A 13,964-nucleotide genomic window follows, 5' to 3' on the forward strand; every position below is an offset into this window, starting at 1 on the left:
GCCGTTTTAACGTCATGACGTCATTTCCTGTTCTTTAGTTTTTTGACGTCAGTATATAATTGTTTTTTGTTGAGAAATAGAAACAAATGTAGTCAATTTGTTAAAACAAACTTTTAAAAAGCCTATTCAGGCGAAATATATCAGAAAAGAGTGGAACGTGTTCTGTGTAAATTTATATTTATCCCTACTGGATACAAAACTGAGTATTATTTAAAATGCATAACCTGAAAACTATATTTTAATTAAGCAACACTAAATTACAAACACCTTCATAATATAAATGAAAACTCACGTCCTACGTCTTGAGTGTCGATGATCAAAAAGGCCGATTGCGGCGCAAGACAGTAGCTCATAACAAATAAGTAATAACTAATAAGTAATAACAAATAGCTCGTAACAAGTAACGAAAAATGTCCCTCCAGGGCCTCCGTACTAATTGTATATATGCCAAAAATAATCGCGTTTGGTGAAATGAACGTATACATATAGAAATCCTACGTTCGATTTTAAACATTAAAAAAACAAAATTACTTGCTAACTAGGCTATATAGTTAATGACAATTTTGCAAACTTTCAAATTGAATCTATAGGTATTGATTAACATGTAATTATAGACTGTAAGCTGTGTATATTAACATACGGCAAGCTGAAAGCATATATATGTGAAGTACCTATATGAACTATTTTAGAGAACTATCATATTATTTGTAAATTGTCCCTCATCGAAACAATAAACATCGCAACCAACGTTCATAGAACTTACGTTTATAAAAAAAGTTTGAAGATTTTTGAAAACTTGAAATGGAACTGTTTTAAAGGTGAAATAGCCCACAATTCCTTCAAAAATCGCAAATATGTTTATAGTGTTCATATAAATGACCATTCCTCTGTAAAAAGGGGTTTTAATGCATGGGCGTAAAGTGGCGTCCCAGATTAGCCTGTTTCGTCCGCACAAGCTAATAATGAACGACACTTTCCGATTTAATGATATTTTTCGTGTAATGGAAAAGTGCGGTCCCTTAATAGCCTGTGCGTACTGCACAGGCAAATGTGGGACGAAACTTTACGCACAAGCATTAAACCCATTTTATCAGAGTTATGCTACATATGAAGCTCATTTTAAAACTCCGATACTCAATAACAGCATGCATTGATATTCAAGATTAGAAAAATACTTCTTCTAAACCATAATTAGCGCCATTTTAATGTACCGTCTTAGGGGAATCTTCTGAAGAATTTGCTCAAATTATGTACCTTGAGTAAAAACTGACCTCGTTCTGGTCATCGAAAGTATATTATGAGCCGCGCTCTGTGAAAAAGGGTTTTAATGCATGTGGGTAAAGTGCCGTGCCAGATTAGCCTGTGCAGTGAGCACAGGCTAATTATGTACGACACGTTTCGTCTAAACTGGATTTTTGCGATGAAAAGACTTTTTTTAACGAAAAAAATCATAAAAGCGTAAAGTGTAGTCCCTGATTAGCCTGTGCGGACTACACACGCTGATCTGGGACTGTTCTTTACGCACATGCATTAAACTCCTTTTTCACAGAGCACGGTCCATATAGACTTATTGAACACAAAATCTTAATCATATGTTCCTCAGAAATCCCCAAACCGAGAGGTTATATGCAACATCCAATTGTAGTCGTAAGTCGTAGTTTACAAGATTTGTTTTCAAACTATGCCTTCTCGGTCTGAGCTTGCCACACTCGGTTGTTACATAGATAATGCAGACTTATAAAAATGCATATCCAAAACATTTTCAGAATTGTTTTCTCTGACCTAACGATGACGTTTGTTGTATTCAACCGTGTAAAGTGGCCGTGTACAATGTGTCTAAAACCATTATCATTTTGCTCAAAACTGAATACAAAATAAACATTTTACCCGAATGCAATAGCATTAATTTTATTATCATTCACACAACCTATTAATACGTGTGTCTTTGTATAAATACGAACTATAAACAAGGATTTCATTTTTATAAATTGCACTTACAGTCACAGGGTAATTATCAAAATAAACCTACTGTACGTGACAGCTGAACCATAACAAGATCGTCATGGGCGAGCATAGAGATTTCACACACGAAAGTGGGTGTCTCGGTAATTGAACCAATTATTCACCTTTACAACATACCTTTAAGAAATATCGTCTCTCATAACACAACAGGTATATAAATACACAGCTCTTAAACAGCAACTCGCTTTATAAACGGTTTGCACAATGACTTAGTGATTATTCATTTAGACACACAATATGAACACAACTAACTGGAATCAGATTAATGTAACTCTTCCCTTTCCTTGGCATCTAGTATATAGTTAGTATTTATCTCCCCTGAGCCGAGAATTACCACAGCGTCTTTATAATCGGGCGGGGGAGTGCGCGCGTAGCTAAGATCTGGCGTTTGCGGCCGAGTGACGTCATGAGATTCCCGCGACTCTGGACGAGAAATTATTTCATATATTGATATGTGCATATTGGGGAACCGAGGGCGCCCCGCTTCGGATTGTCTTCTCGGTCCCGGTTCAGGGGCTGCTGGCCCAGCCGGAAGTGCGTCTGGCGATAAGGAAACAACTGACTGGTTTGCATGTATGCCTAGCACAGTTGCTCCGCGTTGAATGCTACTGTATGCTTCAGAATCTGTTCCTGATGACAAATGAGTAACGGACGCACTAAAACTTGCATTAGATTGACCAGTATCCGAGTTCTGCGATGGAAATTCTATTGCGCTTATACTCCTCACCGTGTCTCCGAACAGAAACGAATACGACGGAGGTAGATCTGCCTGATCGCAAGACCCACTACTGCTGTTGCCGGAAACCAGTACTTCCGTCGCCGACCGACGCCGCCGAAGGCAGACGCGCGAAATGTGAAAGATGGCGACGCACGCGATGGGGACAAAAACGGAGAGACCAGCGGCAATACCTATGACGCCAATATTTGGGGGCGCGTGTCTGTCCGGGATAGCTAAAAATATAAAAAAAGAACTTTGGAAATATATAATTTTAAACAAATTGCACTCCAATAGCTAATATATAAAAGTATGAGTAAGTATTTTCGATTACCGGTCAATATGAAACGGTTTGCAGTTCTATTGTGAAACAATCACCCACGAGTTCGTTAATCGAGTTATAATTAAATGTCAACGCATGAGAAAGAATATTAGCCGACCGCGTATGATATGGCGGAAATAAGTTGTCCTCCAGCAAATGAAAACAATGATCGTTGTATATCTGTTCACACGAAAAGCAAATATAAATCATGAACCTGAGTTTAACATAGTAAAATAATAGCAAAATATAAATCCCATTTGAGTTGTACAAACTTGGATCAATAAAATGTAAATAAGTGTGTTTTCATTATCGATACGTATTCGTCAGTACTCTGTGTTCGTTTTTGTTGTAGTTGTTCAAAAAATTGACCAATCTTACTGAGGACTATGGTTACTTTTTCAAACACACATAAATTGTCCGAACATGCTAATCAGGGGAGACACTTTCCGTTTTTATGATATTTTTCGTTTAAAGAAAGCCTCTTCTTGGCAAAAATCCAATTTAGGCGGAAAGTGTCGTCCCTGATTAGCCTGTGCAGACTGCGGACTTATATCCATTTTCAAAGTGCTTTTGGCTCATATTTATGTAAAACATCGATACATTGCCAAAATATGACGATATGCGGTGTCAGCGTTATACAACTTTATCTAAATGTTGGAACATAGTGTTGTCTTACCTTCTTTTAACTGTATTACTAGGGGTATATATGATACAGTTTAAAGGTGTATCTTCATTCACACAATTATCAAACTTCGCTTAGTCCGTGAGGGCAAAATTCAAACTTTTTCTAAGCTAATTGTGGTGTTATGTTTTTTGTCATATTAATAAACTCACTCACGCACTCACGCACTCACTCATTGCTCGTGTGTTCATTCAACAACACCAAGACATGGCTAATTCAAAAAAAATGAAGAGCCGGTCGTTGGCAGTTAATAGTAATGTATTCATTAACGTTTTACTTACAAGAGCACATGAACCGGATTGCATAGTTAGCACACTTGCGAGGTTTACTTTGGTCGGAGTCCCTACATAAGATACCGGCTGTGGTACATGGCTCATCTAGGATGTCGCCTGCAAGCTGCACGGACAAAGCGTCGAACGTCAACGTGTGATTGTCAACGTCACGACATTCGGTGTTGATTGGAGAGTACCCGCCGCAGATTTGCAAGCCGCGCTGAAATCGCGAATAAAAAGCTTGATGTGAATGACAAAATACATACACATTATTATTGTCATTGAGTTATATCTGATTTTTATTTTGTAAAAACGCCCGTACACGGCTTTGGAAGGTTACGTAGATTTAATAAAAGATTAAACGGTCGTATGGGACATTTAAAATCTAGCGGGGCTGCCCGTGTGACGTAGCCACTGGGACTTCATCATTGTGTATTGCCCATGCCTCATCTTCGTTCGGATGCAGAGTAAGGGTTGCGGGAATTAACTGACAGACATATTTGTTTATACATGACATGGGTCCTATAACTGTAATCAATCATAAGCGCGTTAACCGTTTCTATTAATAGACTATTCAAGTCTTATCAAATTGCAGTCAGACGGCTGTCGGGGTCTAACATTTACAAACTCTTGTTCGTTGGTAAAATTACTCATTTTAATTGAGCAACTTTAATGTTATGTTGTTTTTGCCCCCCTTTTTAATATTCCTGACCAAAAAGCAACAACAAAAACAATAATAGAAACACTACATATAGTTATTAACGAAGACAGCACATAGTTTATAACTGTGTCTGAATAGACTTTGAGTGCATTATAGCCATACTTCATGATAAAAAAAATTAATGTTTATTTACAAACAAGCAAGTTATCTGTCGCATTGCTGTCGGAGATTTCACGACAAACATAACTTATCAATAAAGATCTGAATATATAATATAATATTTGTGATTATAAATGCATTTTGTAAAATCGATAGAAAAAAGTGTTTTGATATACAAAAGGATCTGCACTTGACATGTTCATTAATAAACTTTACCATGGCTCCGATCATATTTGTGAACAAATATTTTTCAGCCTTCATGCACAAATCTAAGAGATCACGATTATTTTTTGTCAAAACGTCGTGTCTACAATAAACAATAAAAAACGAAAAAAGCGGCTTGTTTTCATTCACATTTCTCAAGTCCAAGTTCAAAATTGTATTGCATAAACATTATACAATGTTACAGCACAATAAATAATAGTGACATGGAGACGTACAAAGTCAACAGAACATACAACACAGTATTTAGCCTCACATATTAACCTATAATGACACAAGTGAAGCATTATACATAAAGTATTCGTAAATGAAGAGTGAGGTTGATTCATTCTAGTGAAAAAATATATAAATGATGTCTTTATAATTAATCAGTGCCTATTCACAATTTCTCGGCATTATATATACATTTGGCAATATTATATAAAGTGGTACTACATGCTGATTTTAGAAGCAATTCGAATTTATTTAGGGTAGGCCAGTGACAGTAATAAAGTTTAAAATATTTCATTCTGGGCTCCTAATAATTGGGCAAACAAGTAAAAAAAGGTATTTTGTTTCAATTTGATTCATGTTCGACAGTTCGTTCATTCACGGGCATGTTCTCAATCATATTCATTATTTAATGACATGGTTAGAACATGCACAATATGCCTGTCGTTCTTTAGTGATAAATGCACTAATCTTGAAACAACACGCTTCATTCTAACCGCGTCTCATTTTTCTTGCATCCAAAGTGAAAAAATCAGCTTATAATTAGTGCGCAAACGGATGATTTATTTTATATCTTCATGGCATGATTCACGAGTGCGTCTTCTATGTCTTTTATGGGTTTCAATTAAAACAATGAAAACAGTAATTACACATTACATATTATATTAACAGTATTAATTTACACCGTCGCTGCTCAAGCCGCTTAATCGGTACGTGCCATTTAAACGTGGTTGTGATGATCTAAACATAAGAAAACAACTCGATTGAGAAAAAAATGTTGTGCAAAACACATTGAACACATCCATCATCGTCATATATTCAACAGAAAAGTTGACTTAATGATAACCATTTGCTAAAACGCGCACTTAATATTTGATTTAACAAAAGCCGATTTTCTTCAAATTTGTTCATTCAAACAAATATTCTGTTTGTAGTTAAATTCACTCGTACATTACTGTGCTTAATTGATCTATTTGCCAACAACATTCTACGCTCTAGCCGTTTTGATGGAAAACGATTTTAAATGAATTCGTGTGCGCCGTTCACTGACGACGTGCTTAAAGGTCCATTAATTCATAGATCAAATCTGTGCTTCAGTCAAGTAAGACTTGAAACCTGAAGTCAATCCAAGGTTGTTCACCTTTAATTGAATTCGTTCGGCTCTTATACACAACAAAACACAATTACATAACATTATATTGTATAGTGGCTGAACCAATCTTTAAACAAACGTGATATTCGACGACTCAATGAGCTGACATAATCCTAAACTTATGTTTAGATTTGTCGAGGTTTATGGTAAAATACTCGTCCGGAAGAGTACGTCATTATGTCGCACAGTTTGCCAGGGCACATATACGCTAATTGCAGCTGTGACAGTTACATGAAAAGAAACATTAAAAAAACGACTTCGACTGATTATTAAATTTCAACTATGTTAAGCCCAACGAATCAGACAATAAGCGAACGCTTTTCAACAATATTTGTTTTGAGACAGAATGGTAACATAAAGAGTTCATTGTACTATTTCATATCTATATCATATAGTAATAATGTGTGCCACTTGATATTTATCAATAGCTTGTTTACCATACAAATCAACTACCGTACGCTGATACTCGCAGTGCCGGATAAAAACACCGTGGAGGCACTTAGGTAGTCACATAACACCGTGGAGGCACATAGGTATAGTCACATAACACCGTGGAGGCACATAGGGAGTCACATAACACCGTGGAGGCACATAGGTATAGTCACATAACACCGTGGAGGCACATAGGGAGTCACATAACACCGTGGAGGTACATAGGTAGTCACATAACACCGAAGTAGCACATAGGTATAGTCAGATTGTTTGGGCTTATGCCTCAGGCCCCAAGTCGGCCTTGTGTTACTAGAGGTCAGTACCCAGTCGATTTAACTCGTTTAAATGATCCTACAAGTGCCGAGGTTGGCAAAACATAAAATGTGACAATGTATTTTTATAGGTGTGTTGTCTGTATATTTACGTATTTAACTATTTATGCATTAACTCTGCACATAGGGTTGATGTTAAATCATTTGCTTTGTTAATTAGCTTAGGATAAGTAAGTAACACACTTCTTTCGCCACGGTCTAACGGGGCCCCTAAAAGTCGCCGGGTCCGAAGGCATTTGCCTCCTCTGTCTAATCGGTGTTCCGGGACTGGATGCTTAGTATATTATTATTAAAAAAAACTACATCCTTATCGATATTGTATTTGATATAATTATATATAGTACTGTTTTGTATTGTAATTATATTTCAAGTGGATCATCTGCTTACGTAAATAAAAAAAAAACAGCCGGCGTACCATATTAACAACAAACATAGGTTTTGGCTTAAAATCATAATAAAATTCTCCAATGATAAATACAAAACGCGCATTATGCCAATATTTTCTTGGAACAATTGTACACAATTAAGTATTCTTACATGTTACTTGCTTATAGTAATATAAGAAAATATTAATGTTAGCGTCGCAAAACTTCTCATTAACAATGCAGAAAGAGGTACCAAGGCGCAGCATGTTTAACCAGCATCCGGGCTGGGTTAAATGAACTTCAGGGCGACGAAACTAAGCCTTGCATAACTCGCCCGAAAGACATACCGCAATTACTTTTAGTTTTAGTACAGTTCAAAATAATTATTTTCTTTTGTGTCCGAAAATTCAGATACGAAAAATGTTTTTTTTTTAATACAGGTGTCTGTAAATTATGAGTGCTCGTAAAATACAACGCTGTATAGTCTTAAATTGTGTTAAATATGTTTGCACTTTATTCAAAGTAATTTAACATGCTTTATTTTTAAAATGACAGTTACTACACGGTTGTACTTTGACGAACGGATTCAAAGGTGAACATTTGATTTACCGTTACTCTAGCATGCACGTGTTCTTAATGCAATAAATGAACATCTGCAAACTATGAATTATTTTTGTTCATCAGTCGTCGTCTAACACCTTTAATTGTTTGTATAACTCGCAACAGGATGCTTTGCTTTTTGGAGCGGTTGGTATTTGTCACTGCTATTTTTCTGAGGTAAAATCATTGATCATCACTGGTATACATGGTACCCATGTTCCCATTACAAAAATGTAATGGTCGATTGCCCTTAGGCATTCATCTGCAACGTTTTATGACCTTAAATGGATTTTATGGGCATCTAACAGTTTATAGGTGTCTATCGCAACCGTTGTTTATTTCGGTGTTTTCACTGCATATACACTTATATTTGTTAATGCAACATCAACATACTAAAACAATATCCCGGAAAGAGAAAAATAATACTTTTGAATATCAACCGCACTATCGACAACTGACGACAGAAATAATACGATAAACGGCGTGAATCTAAATAACGTTTTAGTGCATATTCGTTCATACGACACAGAGACACTGTTTTGTTTTACGGATCATTTCGGCTTACATGACTCACCAGTCATGTAAAATATCGAATATAATATATATTTTTATAAACAACTGGAAGCAAGAAGAGTTGCAGATATTGGTCAGTAACCATATTTTAACTAACTCTTTTGACCTGTTAATTCTTTTTAGCTCAATTAAAGTGATCTTTTCACGGTTTGGTAAATTGACAAAATTGAAAAAAGTTGTTTCAGATTCGAAAATTTTCGTTTAAGTTATGATATTTGTGAGGAAACAGTATTACTGAACATTTACCATAGTCCAATATAGCCATTATATGTATCTTTTGACGATTTGAAAACCTTAAAATAATAAAGCGTTGCAACGCAAAACGATTGAATAATTTGGAGAGGTCTGTTGTTGTCGTTTAAATTTACGAAACTATGAAGATTACTTATAGAATGTATAAAATACTTAACGTGTGTATATCCGGCGGAATAGCCGAGAGGGCTAATGCGTTTTTACTTCAGACTAACTCCAGGACTCCGGGGGTCACTGGTTCGGCTACTTTTTTTCTTTTCTTAATTTTATTCTTGATTTTTTACTGGAGCTTTTAAGATCCAATTTTTACATTTATCAATATAAAGCATTTAATGACAAACTTCAAAATATGCCAAAATATGTGAAAAGGCCCCTTACAACAGTGAAAAATGCCCATAATATCACTTTAATCCGGTTATAAAACGCATGATCGAAGTCACACAAAATATGCGAAAACAGGACAAAAATATGTTTTCTTAGCACTGTTTGATATACTGTCCGAAAATTTAGAGCCACGAAATATGGTCGAAAACCCGTATGTCCGAGAATTTTGAGCCACGAAAAAAATACTTTGGTCAAAAAGGGATTGTCCGAAAATTTTGAGTAATTGCTATACTATAATCAAATGCAACGCACATGAGCTAACATTATCAACCTATTCTGACATAATTAAAGCCATAAGACTAATCCATAAACAATATACAGTTCATTGAACACTGATATTTATAATAATGAAAATAATGTATATTCATTAAACATGGTAAACATAAACGCCAACTATAACTTAAGCAATCTTTGTTAAGAATGCATACACATAATACCCTTCATGGTTCCACCATCACGGTACATTGAGACTATGGTACTTGCGTGGACCGAACTAACAGTGTGTCACAACGCGATACCTGGCGGTCAGTCCACGACTTGCACCCTGGTTAACTCCCTATGTAATTACCAAGTTCAGACCGTGACACCAATCAAGGTAACAATATCAACATAATACTATTATTATATATGTACCTACCCGGCGGATTGTGTCGACCCTCTCGTCGTCATCATCACCGGAAGTGGGCGTGTCCGTGTTATACCAGGCCGTCCACGTTATGTGAGACGCTTCTGCAACCGCATTAACTGAAAACAAGCTCAACAACCTTAACAAAATATTGTTGTAAATGCTCATGCTGCTGCTAACCCACCGATGTTCAGCTACTGCTACTACTGTTGTCGTCGTTGCTGCTGCTATCGCTTCTACTACTACTGTATCATGTATTACTTATGTTGCTTTCCTAGCCTTCAACTAGAACTTCAACAATCACCGTCAATATCGACATCAACATTACCACAATAATAACAATAACTACCACTTCTACAATTATTACTTCATCTATTGCTACTCCTTTTAGTTGTCGTCTTCTAGTTTTTCTTCTGTTCGGGCGTGCCCTGTTTGTCACGTTGGTAGTACACTTATTAAAATATGGCGTTTTCATTTTATCTACTTATGTTTTGTTTTCGTCACAGCCATTAAACAGTCATTCAAGACCAGGAATCGGAGTGGTGATTGCAGCGGCACCCTGTTCGCCCTCTTCTATAAACCTCATGGTGATCTTCCGAAATGTTATATAAGTATTAACATCAAGTTAAATATGGAAGTTTGCTCAACTTGAAATGTATTTTCATGGTTTATACAAAGCCACTAGTTGTACATTAAATGTCTAGTACTTTCGGATTCTAGCCATGTCATTCTCTGAGGTTAGTTTATACCATCCCTGTAACATTTGGGGAATGAAATCGGTATATAAACTCAAGAAAAGTAAAAGTAAATAGGACAAAACTGACGCACTTTAGTAGGATAGGCTAAACACCACTATACAAAATATGTAACGCTTAAAGCAGACAAGTACGATATGTTTAGACGTTTTAACCCCGGACGTAACACTTAGAACAGAGCAAAACTGTTACTACAGGAAGTATGATTTGTGTCCACATATGTCGCTTTTCAATTCTCCAGTGCGCTTTTCCATGTTGTATAATGGGAAATCTGTAGTACTATTTGCCAGAATGTGCACGGGACGCTTACGCTAAATATTTGCAACAATCACCATACAATATTGTTTACACGTAACTGTGTTCTTACACTCACTTCGTACATCATTTAAATCAATTTCAACATGCTTACCCACCGGATTTGATTATCAACAAAACGGTTTCATCTCAAAACTATATACTTGTATACATATTCGTAATTTGAACATAGAATATGCATGACAAAACAAGTACAGGCATTGTATTGCATATGTTAAAAAACGATGTTTATAATGTTGATGTTCGTACAATAATGACGTAATCACATTAAAACACTTCTTTTCTTTTTAACTTCAAGGAAGTATACCTTTTTAAATATAATTTAATTCGTCTGCGGACTTTATCTTGCGCATGCACATTAGGGAAGTGAGCCTATGCGTCCGAAATTAAAGTAGCGTAGCAACGTCACGGCATTTATACAATCAGGAAGCCTAAATTCACGTCTCGCAAATGGGGTATTGGTCTCTTCGGTCGCCGAAATTAAAATGGGAGTAAAAAATGCAGTTTTTGTTTTTAATAAACATAATTATTTGACTCCCAGTTACCTGTGTGGAAGACTAGTACTTGGGCATGTAACAATATGTTTTGGGCACTCGTCGGCAATTCGGCATTTTGTTGTTAAAATCGGCAAGAAAGCGCGGTAGCGAGATGACTTCAGCCCAATAATCTTTTACTAAGCAATTCAAACCATTAAACAGCAACTGATTTGGAAGTTGTTTTCCCTACATATAACGAGGCTACATGCTAAGCTTCTTTAAAGACGCGCTTGGTTTGTTTTCAGGTACTATGTTATTTGATTTGTGAAAGGAATTAAGGCTCGATCTCAGCTCAAAGAACTACGAGGCATTTCCAATTTTGTCTGTGAACGTAACGATAATTACGATAAGTTTAACACTCTTATCGTAACGTACAGCACTAAGAATTGAATACTTCAATCACAGGGCACCTATTACTTAGATACACGTATCCATACAGGTGAACACTAAATAAAATACTCAATAAAATAGGACATCATAAAAACTCAGCCTGCTGAAAAACTAACAACCATCCGATATGAAACTTGAAACACTAAACTAAGGTAGACATTAAGCAACAGTTAACAGAAAATACAAATTGAGGGAAACACGTGAACAATCCTTACCGTATAATGCGAGCCACGTCGCCATCACACACGAATGGAGACATTTCCATCGTGGAAGGTGGTTGGTCATCAACATCCCCGTTGCTATTGATTACTTTTTTAATTAATTATCTAAATATCATATACATTGGTTGTTAAATAACAAATCGCCGGTTTTGTGTTCCCAATTTTAGATGAAGTCACAACTAAAAAAATATACTTTATCCTCCAATTGATATTAAGACACACACACACACACACACACACACACACACATAGCCGTTTCTTACAATAACATTGATAAAATATGCGGTATCATTTACTGTTTATTCACCTTAAACCTGGAGTTCAAATTATAGGAACAGTATGAGTAAGGCCCGCAAATTCTAATGCGTGCATTAAAACCACCGAAATTTAACCGAAAAACTATAGATGATGTCAAAATCTCTCTTATTATCTAACAAAAAGCCGCGACAATTTTGAAAATGCGTACATCTGTCATGTCACATTCAGCACACCTAATATATACACTTCAATCGAGACGCTTAAATCATTCACATATATAAACATTAGGTGATAAACGCGCGCGAAATAACAGAACGCTTCAGTGCTCGTAATAATCCACAATGTCATCTTCAAATAGAAGCACTTAAGCGTAATATAATATCATATATGTAAGCTTACTTTTACTGACAATATCTGGTAAAGGTTTCACTGATGATTGAGTATTTACTCCGCTTATCGTTTGTTTTTATTTTGTTTCCGTCGGTTTATTGAGTTTTAAATTTATTTTCCGGTGAGACTAAATCTTTGATGTAACTCCCGAAATGCCGATGGTTAACTTGATCGTGTGAACCTCGGGTTAACATTAAAGTGCTGTCCATTTTGCAAATTACTACAAATCACCGGATGATTTTAGTAAACCGTTACGTTTGCTTGTTTTTCTTAGCTTATATAAAGTATGTATCAATAGGGTGTCGGGATGGTAGATTGGGTTTAAGAAACTTATAGGCACACACTAGAAAGAAACTACACAATGTCGCTTTGAAGGACAAATTGCATCCTGTATACTTGGGTAATCCGCCAGACATCCGTTAAACAGACTATAAATACAAACTGATTGTACGACATTAATACAACACAATAATATAATGCTTAATGTGTGGGTCCATTTTATGTAATGAAATATATTTTTAAAAATAATTAGGTACGACACGGCCAAGATAGACCCCTCTTCCTTCCAGGTATTATTGCATGTTTGGCAATGTTATTTTTTTTTTCCAAACATATATATGCACGTTCCTATAGCGAATACAAAAGCTAAGCCCGTGGTATATGTATTTATGCAAACGGTCGCTAAATGCTAAATTACTTGAATTATGAATTTAAATGCTGTTCGAATTATGTTTGTTTTAACCGTCTAATGACCTGAATTGAAATTCTGAGCCATGTTGCAAGAAGATAGTAACCTCATTCGTAGACTTACGCATGTCATTAAAATGTAGTGTAGGGAAATATATATATTGAGATATGAAAGTGTCTAAAATTTCATTAACTACATTACAAGAAGCTACTGGTGTACATTTTTACCAGCCTTTTTTTATAAATAAATTGAAAATGTGTGCGCCAGTCAAATAATTTTTGTATGTTCTAATCAGTGCAGTGACACAGTGCCCTGATGTATTGGAGTTAAACCAATAGGTTGTATAACCAAAAGAGTTAATAACAACGCCATGAGAACGATGGACCGTTGTGTACTGGCCAGTTAACAACGGAACTGCAAACAACGTACA

General features: G+C 35.9%; 1 protein-coding gene across 2 annotated transcripts in view; it reads right to left on the reverse strand.

Moving 5' to 3' along the window:
* LOC127833257 (uncharacterized) overlaps positions 1-12,412 on the reverse strand; it is a 114,502-nt gene extending 102,090 nt beyond the window's left edge. The window contains exons 1-4 of one of the 2 annotated variants that reach the window (XM_052358423.1): positions 12,193-12,402; positions 9,994-10,100; positions 4,023-4,233; positions 1,895-2,973 (exon numbers count right to left, since the gene is read on the reverse strand). In XM_052358423.1, coding sequence (XP_052214383.1) covers positions 2,285-2,973; positions 4,023-4,233; positions 9,994-10,100; positions 12,193-12,268 — 1,083 coding nt within the window. In that variant the 5' untranslated portion in view covers positions 12,269-12,402 and the 3' untranslated portion in view covers positions 1,895-2,284. Of the gene's footprint in view, positions 1-1,894; positions 2,974-4,022; positions 4,234-9,993; positions 10,101-12,192 lie in introns of those variants that run through there. The other variant, XM_052358424.1, reaches the window with a different exon arrangement.
* Between the last annotated feature and the right edge of the window lie 1,552 nt (positions 12,413-13,964).

Source organism: Dreissena polymorpha, chromosome 6, assembly GCF_020536995.1.
Source record: "Dreissena polymorpha isolate Duluth1 chromosome 6, UMN_Dpol_1.0, whole genome shotgun sequence".
Taxonomy (NCBI): domain Eukaryota; kingdom Metazoa; phylum Mollusca; class Bivalvia; order Myida; family Dreissenidae; genus Dreissena; species Dreissena polymorpha.